The sequence below is a fragment of the Clinocottus analis genome, unplaced genomic scaffold (genome assembly GCF_023055335.1).
Source record: "Clinocottus analis isolate CAN_PGR_092001 unplaced genomic scaffold, fCliAna1.0.p SCAF_20, whole genome shotgun sequence".
NCBI classification, from domain to species: Eukaryota; Metazoa; Chordata; class Actinopteri; order Perciformes; family Cottidae; genus Clinocottus; species Clinocottus analis.
Genome location: NW_027175932.1, coordinates 10,882,491 through 10,897,025, shown reverse-complemented (window position 1 = coordinate 10,897,025; position 14,535 = coordinate 10,882,491). Strand labels below are relative to the sequence as shown.

General features: G+C 45.5%; 1 protein-coding gene across 1 annotated transcript in view; it reads right to left on the bottom strand.

Moving 5' to 3' along the window:
* Positions 1 to 2,075: 2,075 nt before the first annotated feature.
* The window catches only part of LOC137791355 (copine-8), a 68,259-nt gene continuing 55,799 nt past the window's right edge, over positions 2,076 to 14,535 (bottom strand). The window contains exons 14-20 of the mRNA XM_068586231.1: positions 13,023 to 13,069; positions 11,682 to 11,863; positions 10,734 to 10,861; positions 8,401 to 8,503; positions 6,256 to 6,313; positions 6,038 to 6,111; positions 2,076 to 2,948 (exon numbers count right to left, since the gene is read on the bottom strand). Coding sequence (XP_068442332.1) covers positions 2,745 to 2,948; positions 6,038 to 6,111; positions 6,256 to 6,313; positions 8,401 to 8,503; positions 10,734 to 10,861; positions 11,682 to 11,863; positions 13,023 to 13,069 — 796 coding nt within the window. The 3' untranslated portion in view covers positions 2,076 to 2,744. The remainder of the gene's footprint in view (positions 2,949 to 6,037; positions 6,112 to 6,255; positions 6,314 to 8,400; positions 8,504 to 10,733; positions 10,862 to 11,681; positions 11,864 to 13,022; positions 13,070 to 14,535) is intronic.

Below are 14,535 nucleotides of genomic sequence, written 5' to 3'. Positions count from 1 at the left end.
AGTAAGTCAGCAGATGCTTGTGCCGCAGCTTTAAGACGGCTTCGGGGGTGAAGGAACTATAAAAATAAAAACACTGCAACGCTTGAATGTCCTTCAACATCGTTGGTGCTGCAACGTATTTCACTCATGGTCCAATAAGTGTTCAAATGTTCCTGCATTCCCACTTTTTGTAAGACTCTTTAAATGCCACACGAGACACACACAAACACACATCTCATTCACGTTGAACACATCCTCTCGTCACAGATGTTTCCACATTCATGACACAGAAGACGTCCTCATTCTTCATGAGTCGTCGTTTAGAGACGATGTGGTTTTGTCCGACATCCTCGGCGGCCGACGGGAGTCGCGCACTCGTCCTCGTGCGCGCGGTTGGCACGTAAGAATACGACGTCGTAAAAACAAACATATCAAAAAGCTTTATCAAAGCTAAAAGGTGCAATTAAAAAGTAGACACTGGAAAAAAAAAATCAAATGCGACAAAAAAACAAAAACAAAAAGCCAACGTAGGGAAAGTGTGTTTTTCTCTGCATTTTTGACCACTGGGCTCTTTACGCTCAAACGGTATTTTGTTTGAGAGCAGCTGCTGTCGTTTCAAACATGGAGGGGGTGGAGGGCGTGGTGCTGGACGACAGGATGACACAGAACCCCTGGGCACGTGGGCATCATATTGCCAAGGCAGTTTGGAGGAGAGAGACAGAGAGACAGAGAAAGAGAGAGACAGAGCGGCGATGTTTCCATTCAGAAGTCAAATATAATGCTACACAAAAATGGCGAAATGCTGAGAGCCTTTTAGCATTTGAAATGTAAAATATTTGCTTTTAGTGGGGCATACTTCAGGCCAAACACCAGACGATGGCTCGCTCCAAATGGTCCCGTCAGGCTTTAAACCCTGAACCCTCCGGGACCCCGGCAGTTGAGTGTCAGACGCTGGAAGGGCTTGAAAGCTTCTTCTACAGATGCTACAGGAGTCAATTACTATATTTATGTGATGGCTTTTTGAAAACGGCTTCAATACATATTATCGAAAAAAAAACAGGTGTGTAAACAGCCGTTCTTGCATTTCCTGTGTTTGAACGCATCTTAAATATGTCATGTTAATAATTCTGTTTAAGTTCAATATGCCATGCTTGTGCCACACCGTGTGTCATAACATCACAGCCATGTGGATTGTGGGTAAATTCCCTTTCGGCAAAGTCTGCAGAAAAGCAGAGTTGTGTGTGCACGAAGGGCTCAAAAGGAATACTGGAGAGCCCTCCAGCACGAGAGGATCTGACAGCGGGACGGCCGTAAACCCTCGCGGACTTTGCGGGAATGCGCCTCAAAGTCCCCGAGTCTCTGAGCGAGGACGTTGGGATTGGGCCTCAAAGTCTCCAGCCGTGCCAGCGGCTCTGTGAGGTTGACCCCTGAGCCGCCGCCTGAGGGGAACATGAATGTTTTACCACATTTCGTGACAATCTGTAGCAATAACTGTTGCGATATTTCAGTCTCGCGTGGCTTAAAAATAACATTGCCTTCATAGTAACACGCATCCTGAGGATGATGGACACCTGATGTAAGGGGGCAACATCCCCCGGGGAGAAGGTCAGACGAGATATTTTACATTTCAAAATGCCCAAATATTCATTCGGGCATGTCAGGCGGTTTCTTCTCAGCTCGTCTATGAAAACTAAAAATGTCGAATGGAAACACAGCAAGTAAAAGAAAAGAGAGAGAGAGAGAGACCTCAGAGCAGTGCAGACAGAGGGTGAAGTGACAAATGGAGATAAGGGCAGACAGACACACACTCACCCCCCACAGACAGACAGACAGACACACACGCACACACACACTGATGGATAGAAGAGGTAGTGCAGGGCCACTATATGCATGCACTTGACTGAGGCTACACTCATGCAAAAGGTTAATACAAACACCAGAATACGGTACGGCACGGTACAGTACAGAAGGGCTACCAGGACCTGCACTGCTGCTACCTGACACGCCGAGAGAGAGAGAGAGAGAGAGAGAGAGGGAGAGAGAGAGGGAGAGAGAGAGGAGAGAGAGAGAGAGAGAGAGAGAGAGAGAGAGAGAGAGAGAGAGAGAGAGAGAGAGAGAGAGAGAGGAAGAGCTTCATATTGAAACAATGTGTATATAAAAGTATCAACATTAAAAATCCATGTTAGTGTTTACTGTAAACAATGAGTAAGTTGGGGGGAGAGAGAGAGTGAAAGAAAGAGAGCGAGAGAGAGAATAAGTGACATATGTCCAGATATTTACAGAGAAAGTTCATTAAAGATGAAGTGATTTCTTTGTTTGTCTGGAGACATTCTCTTCCCAATGTTTCCAAAGCTGTGTCCTTCATTTGCTTCATTTGCTTCATTTCCCTTTTCCCGGTCCTCCGTCACCGCCCAGGTTGAATTCAGACTCTCTGAACTCTCTCCGGGGTCCGTCCAGGTTTCCCCAGGCGAGAAGAAAAAACAAAACAAAATGAAAAGTAAAGAATTTCCAGCCAGTGACAGGAATGCTTGACAGTGGAAGTAAACAGACTCTCATTGGCTTTTCCTGGCCTCAAAAGCGACACTCTCCTGGCACGACATGCAGCTTCCTGAACACGAGAAAGACCACCGTGATCCACGACGACAAGGCATGGAGAGCGGCTTTAGGGAAATGGAAGTACTTTTGCGCGTAAAAGTTCAGTTGACCCCTGACTCCGAGAAACCTTTTTTTTTTTTTTTCCCCGCCTCCTTTTCCCACTCTCCTCCTCATATCTGGGTCTGCAGGCGTGGCCCTGGCGGCGTGTAGGGCGGCGGCGTGTAGGGAGGCGGCGCCGGCGCCGGCTTGATCCCGCGGGTCCTCATGTAGGAGAGGAACTGGTCGGGGATCTCGGCCAAGACGTCTTTGGCGAGCCGGGCCATGCTCAGGATGTGGTTCCCCGTCCGGTCGATGTAGTCCCTGAATGGGACAAACTGAGAGAGGAACGAAGTGAGTTGTTTTTGTCCACGTCTGTTCGGAAACAGAAGCCCCGTCACATATTGTTGAGAGAACGGAGAAGCGGCGTAGCAACGATAGCTAAGAGGGGGCGGGGCTTAGAGGGTGGTCGATCGGCGGTGGGAGAGTTGAACGAGCAGATGGAGCGAATTAGACAAAGAACTGATATCAGAAGAGGAAAATGAAGAGCAGAGGAATGAGTACGAGATGTTCGGGAGCACAGAAAGCGTGGAGGAAAATAATAGGGGGGAAAAAAAGAAGAATTAAAATGATGTAACATAATTTATCCCCTTTGTTTCACGCGGCTTTGTTCACTGTTTTTAAGTGGAAGGAGCTCTTGTGAACGGCAAGACTGCTGCTCCAGAGGAGGGAGCCTCTGCTCATTAAGACGCTGCAGATTCGCCCTATTTTCTGTCAAAACTTTCCGCAGCACTTGGAGAGCAATCTGATCCCCTAAGGTCACTGAGATGAGCAGCAACTGTGGATACAAAGAATGTGCAAATTACTGATATGATGTTTTTACTGAGAATATTAGGCATTGAAGCTCGCCGGAGCCGTTTGGGGCTGCTGGTGTGTGAAAGTGAACAGCTTCAATCTTTTAAGACGGGAGAGAGGAGACGGGCGCGGAGCCAGCAGCCACGCGCCAAGACCTAGTTAGCTCCATCAAATGTCTGGGATTAAGGGGAGCCGATGGTACGCAGGAAATATGCAGGTTTAATTATTCACCGCTACTTTTCCACAACAGCAAAGATAAGAACTTGTCAGTGACACATTGGGAATCTAACTAATATTAGTGGTGCTACTCACATGCCCGTAAGGCATGAGGACGGCTGCTAACAGAGTTATGAGACACAAAGCTTCTCGTGGTTCAACATCGGCCGAAATGAGCTGACCTGTGTCGGCGTTAGTCAGTTTTGTCAAAACTACCCGGAGCCCCAGAACAGATTAGTGCCTTCCTACAAATACCACATGACAAAGTCAATTTTATGACAACTTGGGTTTTCCTTTCATAGCTGTGGATTTAGTTCAAACATCTCGTACGGATTCAGGATGTAAACTGTTTTGACCAGATCGACTGTGGCTGCTTGATTGCGCACAGATCGCTGCTACGTGAGTGTGTGGGAAGGAAATTGGTTGTTTTCGCTCTGAGAAGTAAAATAGTTTGTTTTATAGATCTCAGCAGTTGGAGTTTTATCATCATATAATGATATAGGGTTTGGCCAAAACTATAAAAGTGAGACCCAAGTTGTAATAACGGGAATCAGCTGCATTAGATATGCGGGGATGTGCGTTCACAATAATCTATCCGTGTTGGGACTGTGCACTTTAATCTCATGGAGTTTTCATGAGCAAAGAGCAGCCTACCGTCCATTGGAAGAGCGCCACTTCACCTCGAAAACAGACACTGCCACGGTGTTCACATCCAGACTAACTAACGAATAGATTTTGCTCAGGAACCACATGACACGTGTTGTTGACTCCTTCAACCGTCGGGGTCGACCTGTTGCGACTCATTATTTACATCTCGAGACGGCCGCTTCCTTGGCAATGCAAATCCGCCGGCTGTGATGGAATAAATGTCGGCATATTTCAGTCACATGTGTCACAAACCACCAGCTTTATGCTCTTACGCGGGCAAAGATGCTGAACTAAATGAGGACGGATAGGGGAGTGTTTGTCACCTGCAATCACAAGTTCATATGAGAAGCCAATTTGTGCTGCAACCCCTCGCTGCCGACTGTAACCCTCGCCGTGCCACTCGGGGTAATTAGCCTGCTGATAATGAGAGCCTGTAGGCACAACGGGTGTAAAGTTCCAGTGCTGAAACATTGTTTTTACACCATCTCCGGGTCTTTTCTGCATATGCGCACGTGGACTTCAGCTTGTTAAAAAGCCAACTAACGAGTCGCCTCCCTCGCCTACGTGGGCAGAGTGAGGGCGTGGGGGAGTGAGGCGCGACAACGGCGGTTTAAAGGTCAGAGAGAAGAAAAAAGTGACTCCGCTGCGTCGCAACCAACAGACGGCTCACTCCGAGTGTTTGTATCGCATCTCTTTGCCAGGGAATGAAAAGTAATACTGGTCTTTGTCTTACTGAGGATTACAAATAAAGATAACCAGGGGATGAATATAAATGATTGACAGGCTGACGATAGATAATCCTAGTTTAGATCCCAGCATTCATTCCGCTCTGTCGCAGCCCTCTGTTTCACATCCCGACCGAAGACCAGAGCTGCCCTCTGATCTGGCTACGTTTCCACGGCTCGGTGTAAAAGTCCCTTCTGTGCGACTGCCGACCCCTCGCTGCCCCGCAGGCCCGGGTTCACACCGAAGGTCCTCTGTTCATCCACTTTACTGAGAACGATACAGAGAGTCACGGCGGACGCTTTCGCAGATGCTGGGGAGCACGCCTTTATCCCTCAGTGTGTGTGTGTGTGTGTGGGGCATTTGTGTGTCCGTCTTGCCATCTGGGGTCCGGTGCACGGGGACGAGCCTCGCACACGAATCCTTCTACGCTCTACAAGTAAATACTCTTGAGTTTTAATACTTTTGCATGATTTGAGTTAAAGTGATGGCGATGCTATTTCTCGCCACGCTGGATTACCAGCAAGGCAAAGTGGGCATCTGTCCTCGGGCTCCAGGCTGCTTGCAAATTTATTTGGGATTATGCGCCACTAAATTGACATGATAAAAGACATTGTATTGATCTAGCTTTAAGACCTTTTATTATCTTAGTTTTGCGCTTCTAATTAATGTGTTCAGTTAAATTAATTAAGGTGCAAACCTGAGGGGGAAGTCTTCCAGCACAGATGAACTGAGAGAGAACCCCTGCACCTAATAGTTACCCTGGAGCGATGTGGTTGGTTTAATCCAGCCCTGATTTTGATTCAATATCAGTATCACATTTACCATTAATCATAAGGGAGAAAATCAGAAACAAAGTGATGACGGAGGATCTCGGTGGCCAAGAGGCAGAGCTCATTTGTAAACGCGATTTCACAATCGGACTCTACAGAGAACAATGAAACAGACGTGGGGAAGGGATTGAAAGACAGAGGGTATTGTGTACCTGGACAATGTCCCGCTCAGCATATCTCCCTCTGGATGAGATTCTAATTTCATCACCGTCCAACTCCACCATGGCTGAGGAGGAAGCACAAACGCACACATCATTCACAACTGTCCATCTGCAGCTCTGAAACAGAGGTCATTTCCCACCGGCGCCCAGAGTGGAAAAAATAAGTTTAATTGCACATTAATGTTATTTGCAAGTTCTTATTGACTTACCATCAAATTCTGCAGGCCCCACCCCCACGATGATGATTGACATTGGCAGACAGGAGGCCTGCAGGAGAGGAACAAGGAATATTTTATACATTTACACAGTCTTCTATTGTGACAATGCCGCGTCTACCCGGCATGTTCCCGTCCCCAGGGCGTCAAATACCAACGTCGCCATCGGTGGTTTGACGTCTGATAGAGACGGTATGAGACGCAGCAACAATGTAAATCAATCCTGAGATATTCGACGCTCAGAGTAACTGACCGCCGTTGATGTCACCAAAGCTCTCGAGCCCAAGTGCATCATTTCAAGCTGTAGAACATCATGTCAATTATAAGTTATGTATCAAACATACTTATTCACCCAAACCACGACCTTTCCATCAAACTAACCAAGCGACGCCAAGCGCCAAGCGTCCGCACGTGGTGAGTTGAGGACGAGAACCAGCGGTTGGTCTCCCTTTTGTGGGTCGTTAGTAAAAATGAAGTTGTTCTCGTTAACACCTGTGGTCCATACAGTGTGTGTGTGTGTGTGTGTAGCGCTGCGTCACAATATTAAAGACTCGACAACAGAGCCTGGACCTGTGGGCATACGTAAGTGTCATGGAGAGGGCATGAGGAAGAAAGGGTGTGTGTGTGTGTGTGTCTGTGTGTGTGTGTCTGTGTGTGTGTGTGTGTTTTGAGTAGTCGGTTGACTTCCGGCAGCAGAGCAGTAGATGATCTTATCAAAAAATCTCATCCCTACTTCGCTGCCCTCGGTAAAAGGTTTTCTTTACACAGAAACCTCAAGTCTGGCACCGTCCCCTCGTCTCAGCCGCCTCCTCCTCCTCGCTCGGCCTCCCTTTCTCCTCAACACTTCCCCTCCTCAACCTCTGCGCCGCTTCTCTGCCTTCGAAGGCCCGAGATGGGTCGCTGGCTCCATGGAAACGGCTGCCATTCGCTGTTCACTTTGTTTGCCTTCTACATCGCACGGCTTCCCTCTGGAGCATGCTGTGACAGTGACGGGGAGGACGGACGCAGGGTGAATCACATGCTGTCAAAAGTAAGGCCGGCGCAGCCGACACCGGGGAAAACTACAGGAGCAAAGGCTCCTCGGTCACATCATATTTCTGTTGGCGCAGCAGGGAAAGGATTGAAAACACGAGTAAAGATATGCGTCAGTACAAAACCTCTAAATGACCTCTTGTGTTTACGCAACACTGAGACTCTTGTACTGCTAGATTTACATGATCAACAGTGTGTGTCTTTTTCCTCCCTGTAGTAATTCCAGAGTCGATTCATCTATAAGCTGACAGAGAAATGCCTAATTGGGAAAATACAGGAACAGCTGTTTTCCAGCTTTATTCAAATGCAGATTTTTGCTCCCAGGAGCAAAACAAGTAATGATGAAGATGATTTGAGAGACACATTTTGGCCCAAATGTAATAAGTTCTCACCACGACAGTTGTACTTATTTGCATACATATTTTCACGGTTTTATTTCGTAGCATCCGCATGAAATACGACACTGCGGCATAATTACGGCATTTATTGTAAATGTCTTTGCTGATAAAAATAGAAAATAACAGAGGAGAGCAAAATCAATAAACATCCAATTTATATCAAAGATGTGACAGTTATGTCACACAAACAAGCTGCCATGGTTTGTGTATTAGACACAGTTTACAAACAGACTATCCGGCAGCTGTCTTAATGACAGCATCTTTCTCTTCCTTCATTCATCTGCTTTGTTTTTAATGCTCAGACTTCTGTCATCTGTCTTTTCAATGGTTACTTTCCATCTTTCGTGAGGTTCATTGTGTTGCACGGTTTGAGAGAACGGTACTTCAGACACGAGACAATTCTTTGCTCGTGAATGAGATGCAAAATGATGAAGACTCAACAGTCCTTGTGATGCGAGGCGGAGCATGCAGACAAACTCGTGTCAAACCCCGTTTAGACCTTCTTCTGCAAAGCTGCCGACTTCCTGATCAGCAACCCTTCAGCTTGCTTTCAAGTTTAGCTTTCCATTATCATTCCCATCGAAGCAATCTATAGATGCAACTGACGTTTCTCTCAAAGAGGCTGCGGAGTGAGAATCCTTTTTCCTTTTGTTTCGGGTGTCTGAGTGCAGGGTCAGGTGTCAGCTCCAGCTCCAGCGGGCGCACTTACGTTGACAATAGACTCCTTGGTCTGGGCCATGTCTGAGATGACGCCATCTGTGATGATGAGGAGCACAAAGTACTGGGAGCCATCCTTCACTGAAGCCGCATACCTACGTGCACAAACACACAGAAACGATCTTTGTAGTTATTCCTGTTGCCATCCTGGTGCCTTTTGTTTACCAGGATGATTCACTACTTGAGCAGATTAAGCATCCTTCTGTGTGGCTTTAATTGAAGTACTCAAATTAAATAGTTGAGTGGGAATGAGGCAGCACATAGCCTTTGAAAAAGATTTTTGTCATTGAATGAATGTCACTTACCTCCCACTCTGGATCTTAGAGGATCTTAATTTGTTGTGTACTTCTCTCTGTGAATGTCTCTTTTAGTCGATTATATGGATCCTCAGCTCAATACAATTTTTCAACCCCTGCTACAATGTTTAGCCTGACCTTTCCCTTAAAATTTGAGTCGTGATCTGACTGTTGCTAATATTTACACAGTGAGATTATTTCAGTTGCTTCGGCTTTCTGCACCGGGAGGTTAGATCTATATTTGTGTCCTTCCCACTGCTGATGACTGAAGTGTCACAGCGAAGGTGATCACAACATAGCAGATACAAAGGGCAACGATGAAGAGGGGAAGAGAGAGAAGGAAAGGCAGTGGGTCTCTCAAACAAACTAAGGTGGGATAACCATAACAAGGAACATGCAACATGTATCTATAACTAGTCTTTAAGAGGTTTCAGGAGAATGAGCTCGTGGAGTTTGCACTGATTAGTCTGGTACTTATCAAACTTTGAATAATCTTGAAGTTAAATCTTGTAGAAAAAATGACTGAGATGTAGTCTAGGCTAAGGGTTTGGGAAAATGTGTTTCTGTTTACAGTCAAATTAACATATTTTTCTCATTTGCTGTATGCAATGAAACAGCAGCTGGTTTGCTCCATTGTATATTTGTGTGCTTTGTGTTCTCTTGTTTACACGGACCAGGGACAGCGCTTTAGTGACAGACAATACAAAGCCACAAGAAACTAAAAACGCGGGGCAGAGACAGAGAATGCAGTAGAAAAAGGGCAACGAACACAAGAAGAAGAAGAAAAGATAAAAAGTGAACAGAATGTGGAGAAAAGGGACGATTAAGAATAGTTTTTGCAGAGAGTCTGTTCTCAGACAGGAGAAAGTTAGCATAGCAGAAGGAGTGCGAGCAGGGGGAACAGCCAAAACCCAAGAAAGCAAACCGTTACTTTAAAAAGAGAGAACGCCAAGTGTCTGATGCAATTACCCAGAGGCGGGCCAGTGCCTTCACTGCCTTCTACAGCTGAAAAACCCAATCATCTCATTATGAAGCCACAGCTATCGGTTATTATTTGTTTTGTGTAAACAAATGAAGCTCCAGCGTAAGTTGAGACAGGAAGACAACCCCCTCTCGCTCGTAGGCCTCTTCTCTACCGGAGATCACCGTCAGAGGAGTCGTTGTCTCGATCAGCTGTTTAACAGCTGGGCGCGGCGCGCCTGTAGTGTATTTGTGCATCACAAATAAATTAAAAAATAGCTATAACTGTATGATTGTGTTGAGGCCAGCAGTGAAGGCTCTCTGCAAATAACAGAAACAAAGATGTGATTTGTTTGCAAATCAAAATCAAAGCAAAAACAACACGCTGGAGGCGAGCAAGAGGAAAGCAGGAAAACAAGTGAAAGGGTATTTCAGGTGAAATTCCAAGTTTACTAAAAACCTGCTTCTGTATTACTGCTTGTTTCGGCATTTCCCTTCAGAGCGCCTCTTCATGTGTAACTATGCAATTAAGATTTCAGTAAATGATCTTTTCACTATGTTAAGTAACCTGATGAGAGGCTTCACCTCAGCACATATATTTAATTACACACTGGTATGAATAGTTCCTCAATCTCTCTTTTTTTATTCATTTCAGAACTTTGTCTGGATCACATGTCGGCGTGGCTTTGCCGCAGCATACATTATATTCTCGTCTCCGCAGAGACTTAAACAAACAAACATGCAATCAGCTGTCAGGTCGGTTCTCTGCTTGTGCCTTTAGTGCTCCTCTCGCACTCGAACTCTCGCTCGCTACCTGGCAACACTCGCTGCTTGAGACGATTACAGAAAACCTGAGAACGCACGCGGAGCGTCAACCCCAAAGTGAAAGGTACTCGGTGTACTTTCACGCATACTTAACTGATTTCACTTCATTTTAGAAGCAGCGATAGAGTGTGAAATAATAAACATCGCAAACTAATTACTGGAGATGTTGATGAGGTAAGTTGGGAAAAGGGTATGTCAGAATATTTCTATTAACTCCTGGATATGAAGTGTGACTTTGCGTCACCTGGCCACGTGGTTGATGACGGGGGAGAAGTTGGTGGGTCCGTACAGCTGCACTGACTTCAGACTCTGGTAGTACGCCTCCATCACGCCGTCGATGCCGGTGCAGTACGGGTTCTGAGGGTTCCCGTTCTACACGAGGGAGAGGAGAGGAAACCATCACCAACCGGCATGATTCATTTCAGACGCGTCAAGGAGAAACTGATGGAGCAAACAGACCTGAGGAGGATTTATATATTCCAATGTTGTGGCATGAAATCAGCAATAAATACCCATCCTCAGATGTGGAGAGTGGAAGTTGTGCACTGAGGGTGTTGTACGGTCCTTAACTCGGGTCCTCTTTAGATTATTATTACTAAACAGTGTGCTTCATTTCATTTTATACGACTTATGTTTTTTAATATTGATGTTTTTTTATGATAATTTGTTTCATTTGATTTATTTATGTTTGTGTGAGAACATGTCCAAGGTCTGGTAGTTATATTTCTTATTTATCTATTGTTTTCTGCCTCAGACGCTTTGTCTTGTATCTGATGTACTTTGCCATGTGCAGAAAGCTCAATAAAAACACAACAATCAATGGAAACTAAAAATGCTTGATATGAATATGCATATCAGATGGTCTGTGAGGGATATTATTCTGTTCATGCGTGTGTGCTACTTAAACTAACAGCAGTAGAGAGTCAGTGACGCTTTTGTTGGTAGGGACTCCGGTGTTGTGTTTTTATGATATTAGCATTTGAAGAGTTTGTGTAAATTGTTGTTCAATTCTGCTGCATGACATTAAAACCTGATACAGCTGATACTTAAAATGACCTGTTGTAAAAGCCTTGTTGTTGCATAGGAAGTATCTTCAGGGATGTAATGTCACATTTTCATCATGTTTATAAACCAGACGGGGCGTTTAAAAACCCAGAACAGGCAACATCTCCACAGCCCCTCTACTTCGTACCAAGGCAAACTCGTGTGAGACCCGTCCATCGGGTGGCAGCTTGGCTCCGAAGCCCAGTGCTGGAAACATCTTATCGCTGTCGTAATCCTGGATGATTTCTCCGACCGCCTTCAGGGCCATTGCGTAGGCATTCAGCTGGTATGGACTCATGTAGTGGAGCGATGTGGGCTGGGCCGGGTTCCCTGTTTGTGACAAAGGAAACACACACACGGACACACACACACACACACGGACAGATGATACTCTGTGGGACAACGCAGGAGGTGAGGTCGTTGCATCACGGTGACGCTTCAGCCATTCGGGTGATAAGGCTTAGTGTTAAACTATAATGAAACAACTGTGTTGACAAAGCAACTAACTTTGAAATGTAAGTTTCTCTGTTATGCGAGTACACAAGTTTCACTTTTTGAGTGAGAATATGTCTCACTGCCTTGAGTGAGATTATGTTCATGGATAAAGGGTCTTCAGTAACCCCAAATACTAACGAGCTAACAGCTAGCTTGCTGGGTGCATCGTGCTTTAAGGCTTCAGTGGTTACAGAAAATGAGTCTTTACATGTCGTCACCCTAAGAACTAACAACAATCACCATTTCCTGTTGCACCTGACCACTGAAAACAGTCCAATGTCCGTTGTACTATTGTTTCTATGCATTTTACCCTACCAAAGAAAAAACTCACCGGGAAATTAGTTACCCATCTGAAGTGGAAACGGCATGAATTTCCAGCAGCTGTGTGGGCGTCGTGGTGCTTTATAGGAACCACGATCACTATTCGAAAAGCCACTTGAACTTTTAAATGATGTTTTTCCGATGCTTGTTGTTCAGTGGTTCAATATAGCAGTACAGCCAGTGACTCCACCAGCCAACCAACAAATAGTTATCTGGGTGTTGTGTTTGTACGGCAACAAAACCATGCATCACATCGCTGATGGAGCCAAATTGGCTGCTAATTAGCTTTAATGTAATATTAATATGAAACGTTTTTTGACTCGCTACTGCAGCTGTGTTTTAATAAACTGCAGAAGTCTCCTAAAAAAGAAAAAAAAAATCAACATCTACTGATTCCCACTCGCCTATTCTGCTAGGACCGATTTCAGGGCTAGATGGATAACACGGTATTTAATCACAGCCTTCGTAGCAAGTTACCGCACTCAGCTTTAGCTGCCAGGTGTGATGGAGAGGGCCATTAGGAAACACTTGATTCTCATCTGCATATATTTGAATAAACACTCTTCCTAAGCATTCAGATCAATGTGTGTGCCCTTGTGCGGGTCTCTGACTGTGTGTACACATTCAAAGGGTGGGTGTGTGTGTGTGTGTTTGTGATTACTGGGAGGCTCACCATTGGAAGCTGTGAAATCGATGGCCACAGTGAAGTTAATCTGGGTCCTGAGAAGACAAAAGCAGGAGGTGATTCATTAATCAACAATCATTCTCTCTCTGTGAAGAAAAGCACTGCAGGCCTGATGGGGTAATATGATCAAAGTGCACACAGTCGCTCCCCCCCGTTAGCTGTGACAATAATGAGTACTTGGCTTTCAGAGGCAGAGGAAGGTTGTTGTTTTTTAATGGAGAACACACCGATTGTCTCCGTAACGCAACGAGAGAAAGAAGCACGCGTCGCCCTGACTTTTCCCCCGAAATCACTTCCATTCAGCTGTGACCCTTCGGCCCTTAACAAGGCCGATCCATTAACTCTCTGGTGGGCAACACACACATTTCTTCTTGGACCAAAGTGGTGGACTGACTGCCCAACCACGCTAGTGTGGCAAAAAAAGTCAGAGGTCACCACCCAAAGAGGTAAGATATCAGATTAAACCATATGTTTTGTGCCCTTTGTGATTTCCAAATGAAGTTTGGAAAGCAGCCTAGATTAGGTTTGCTCGATACGATGATGAGACCTGAAGACACAGGAAACTTCCTGATTGAACTCCGTTCCTCACACAAACTTTTCTTTCTGAGGGGAAAAACAAATGAGATCGAGGTGATGAAGAAGAGACATGAAACAAGACAGAGACAAACAACACTCGCCACAGCACCCAGCGCGAGAGAGCGCCACATCTCTCTTCATCAAAACACTTCCTAACTTGTTAACCTGCAGGAGCAGGATGTGGTTAAGAGCTCTGTCGGCCTGTCACGGCTTTTTCACACCAATCCGCAGCACAAACACACAAAACACACGCACACAGACACACACAAGCCTCGCTGTTTACCTTACACACATGTCCTGTATTCAGATGTGTCAAACAGCCGGTCGCTCATCATCTCGCCGTCCAGAGGAGACAGACGGAGCGCGAGGAGAGACATTTAACAACAGGGTCTTTCACTGGAGCTGCCATCTCAGGTTAGCAGACTCCATTTTTTTAAATGATATACAATATACCACTACACTGATATTATTGACATATTGCCAAAGTAAAGATCCTGATGCCAATGTTTAAACTTCTTTATGGCTCTGGTCTCTCTGGACACACATTCTTATCTCAATAAAAATAGTTCAGAACTGCATGGTGCCTCTCAGCAAACGCACCAGGCTGCTCTTAGTGGATGAAGTTTATAAAATGTCCTCGGAGACATTTCTTTGAAATTGAATAATACATTGTGTCATGAGGTGGTTTACATCGGAGCAATTTCCAGTAAATAGTCTTTTCTAGAGGACGGCAGCAAGGACAACGGAGAGAGACAGAGATGCGAGTGAATTCTGGTCCAGTTCTGCTCGTTGCTTTCAGCCTAAATTATGCATGCCCTCGTTCTCACACACACACACACACACACGCGCGCACACACACACACACACACACACACACACACACACACGCGCACACACACGTGGACACAGTCTGAGAGAAAACCTC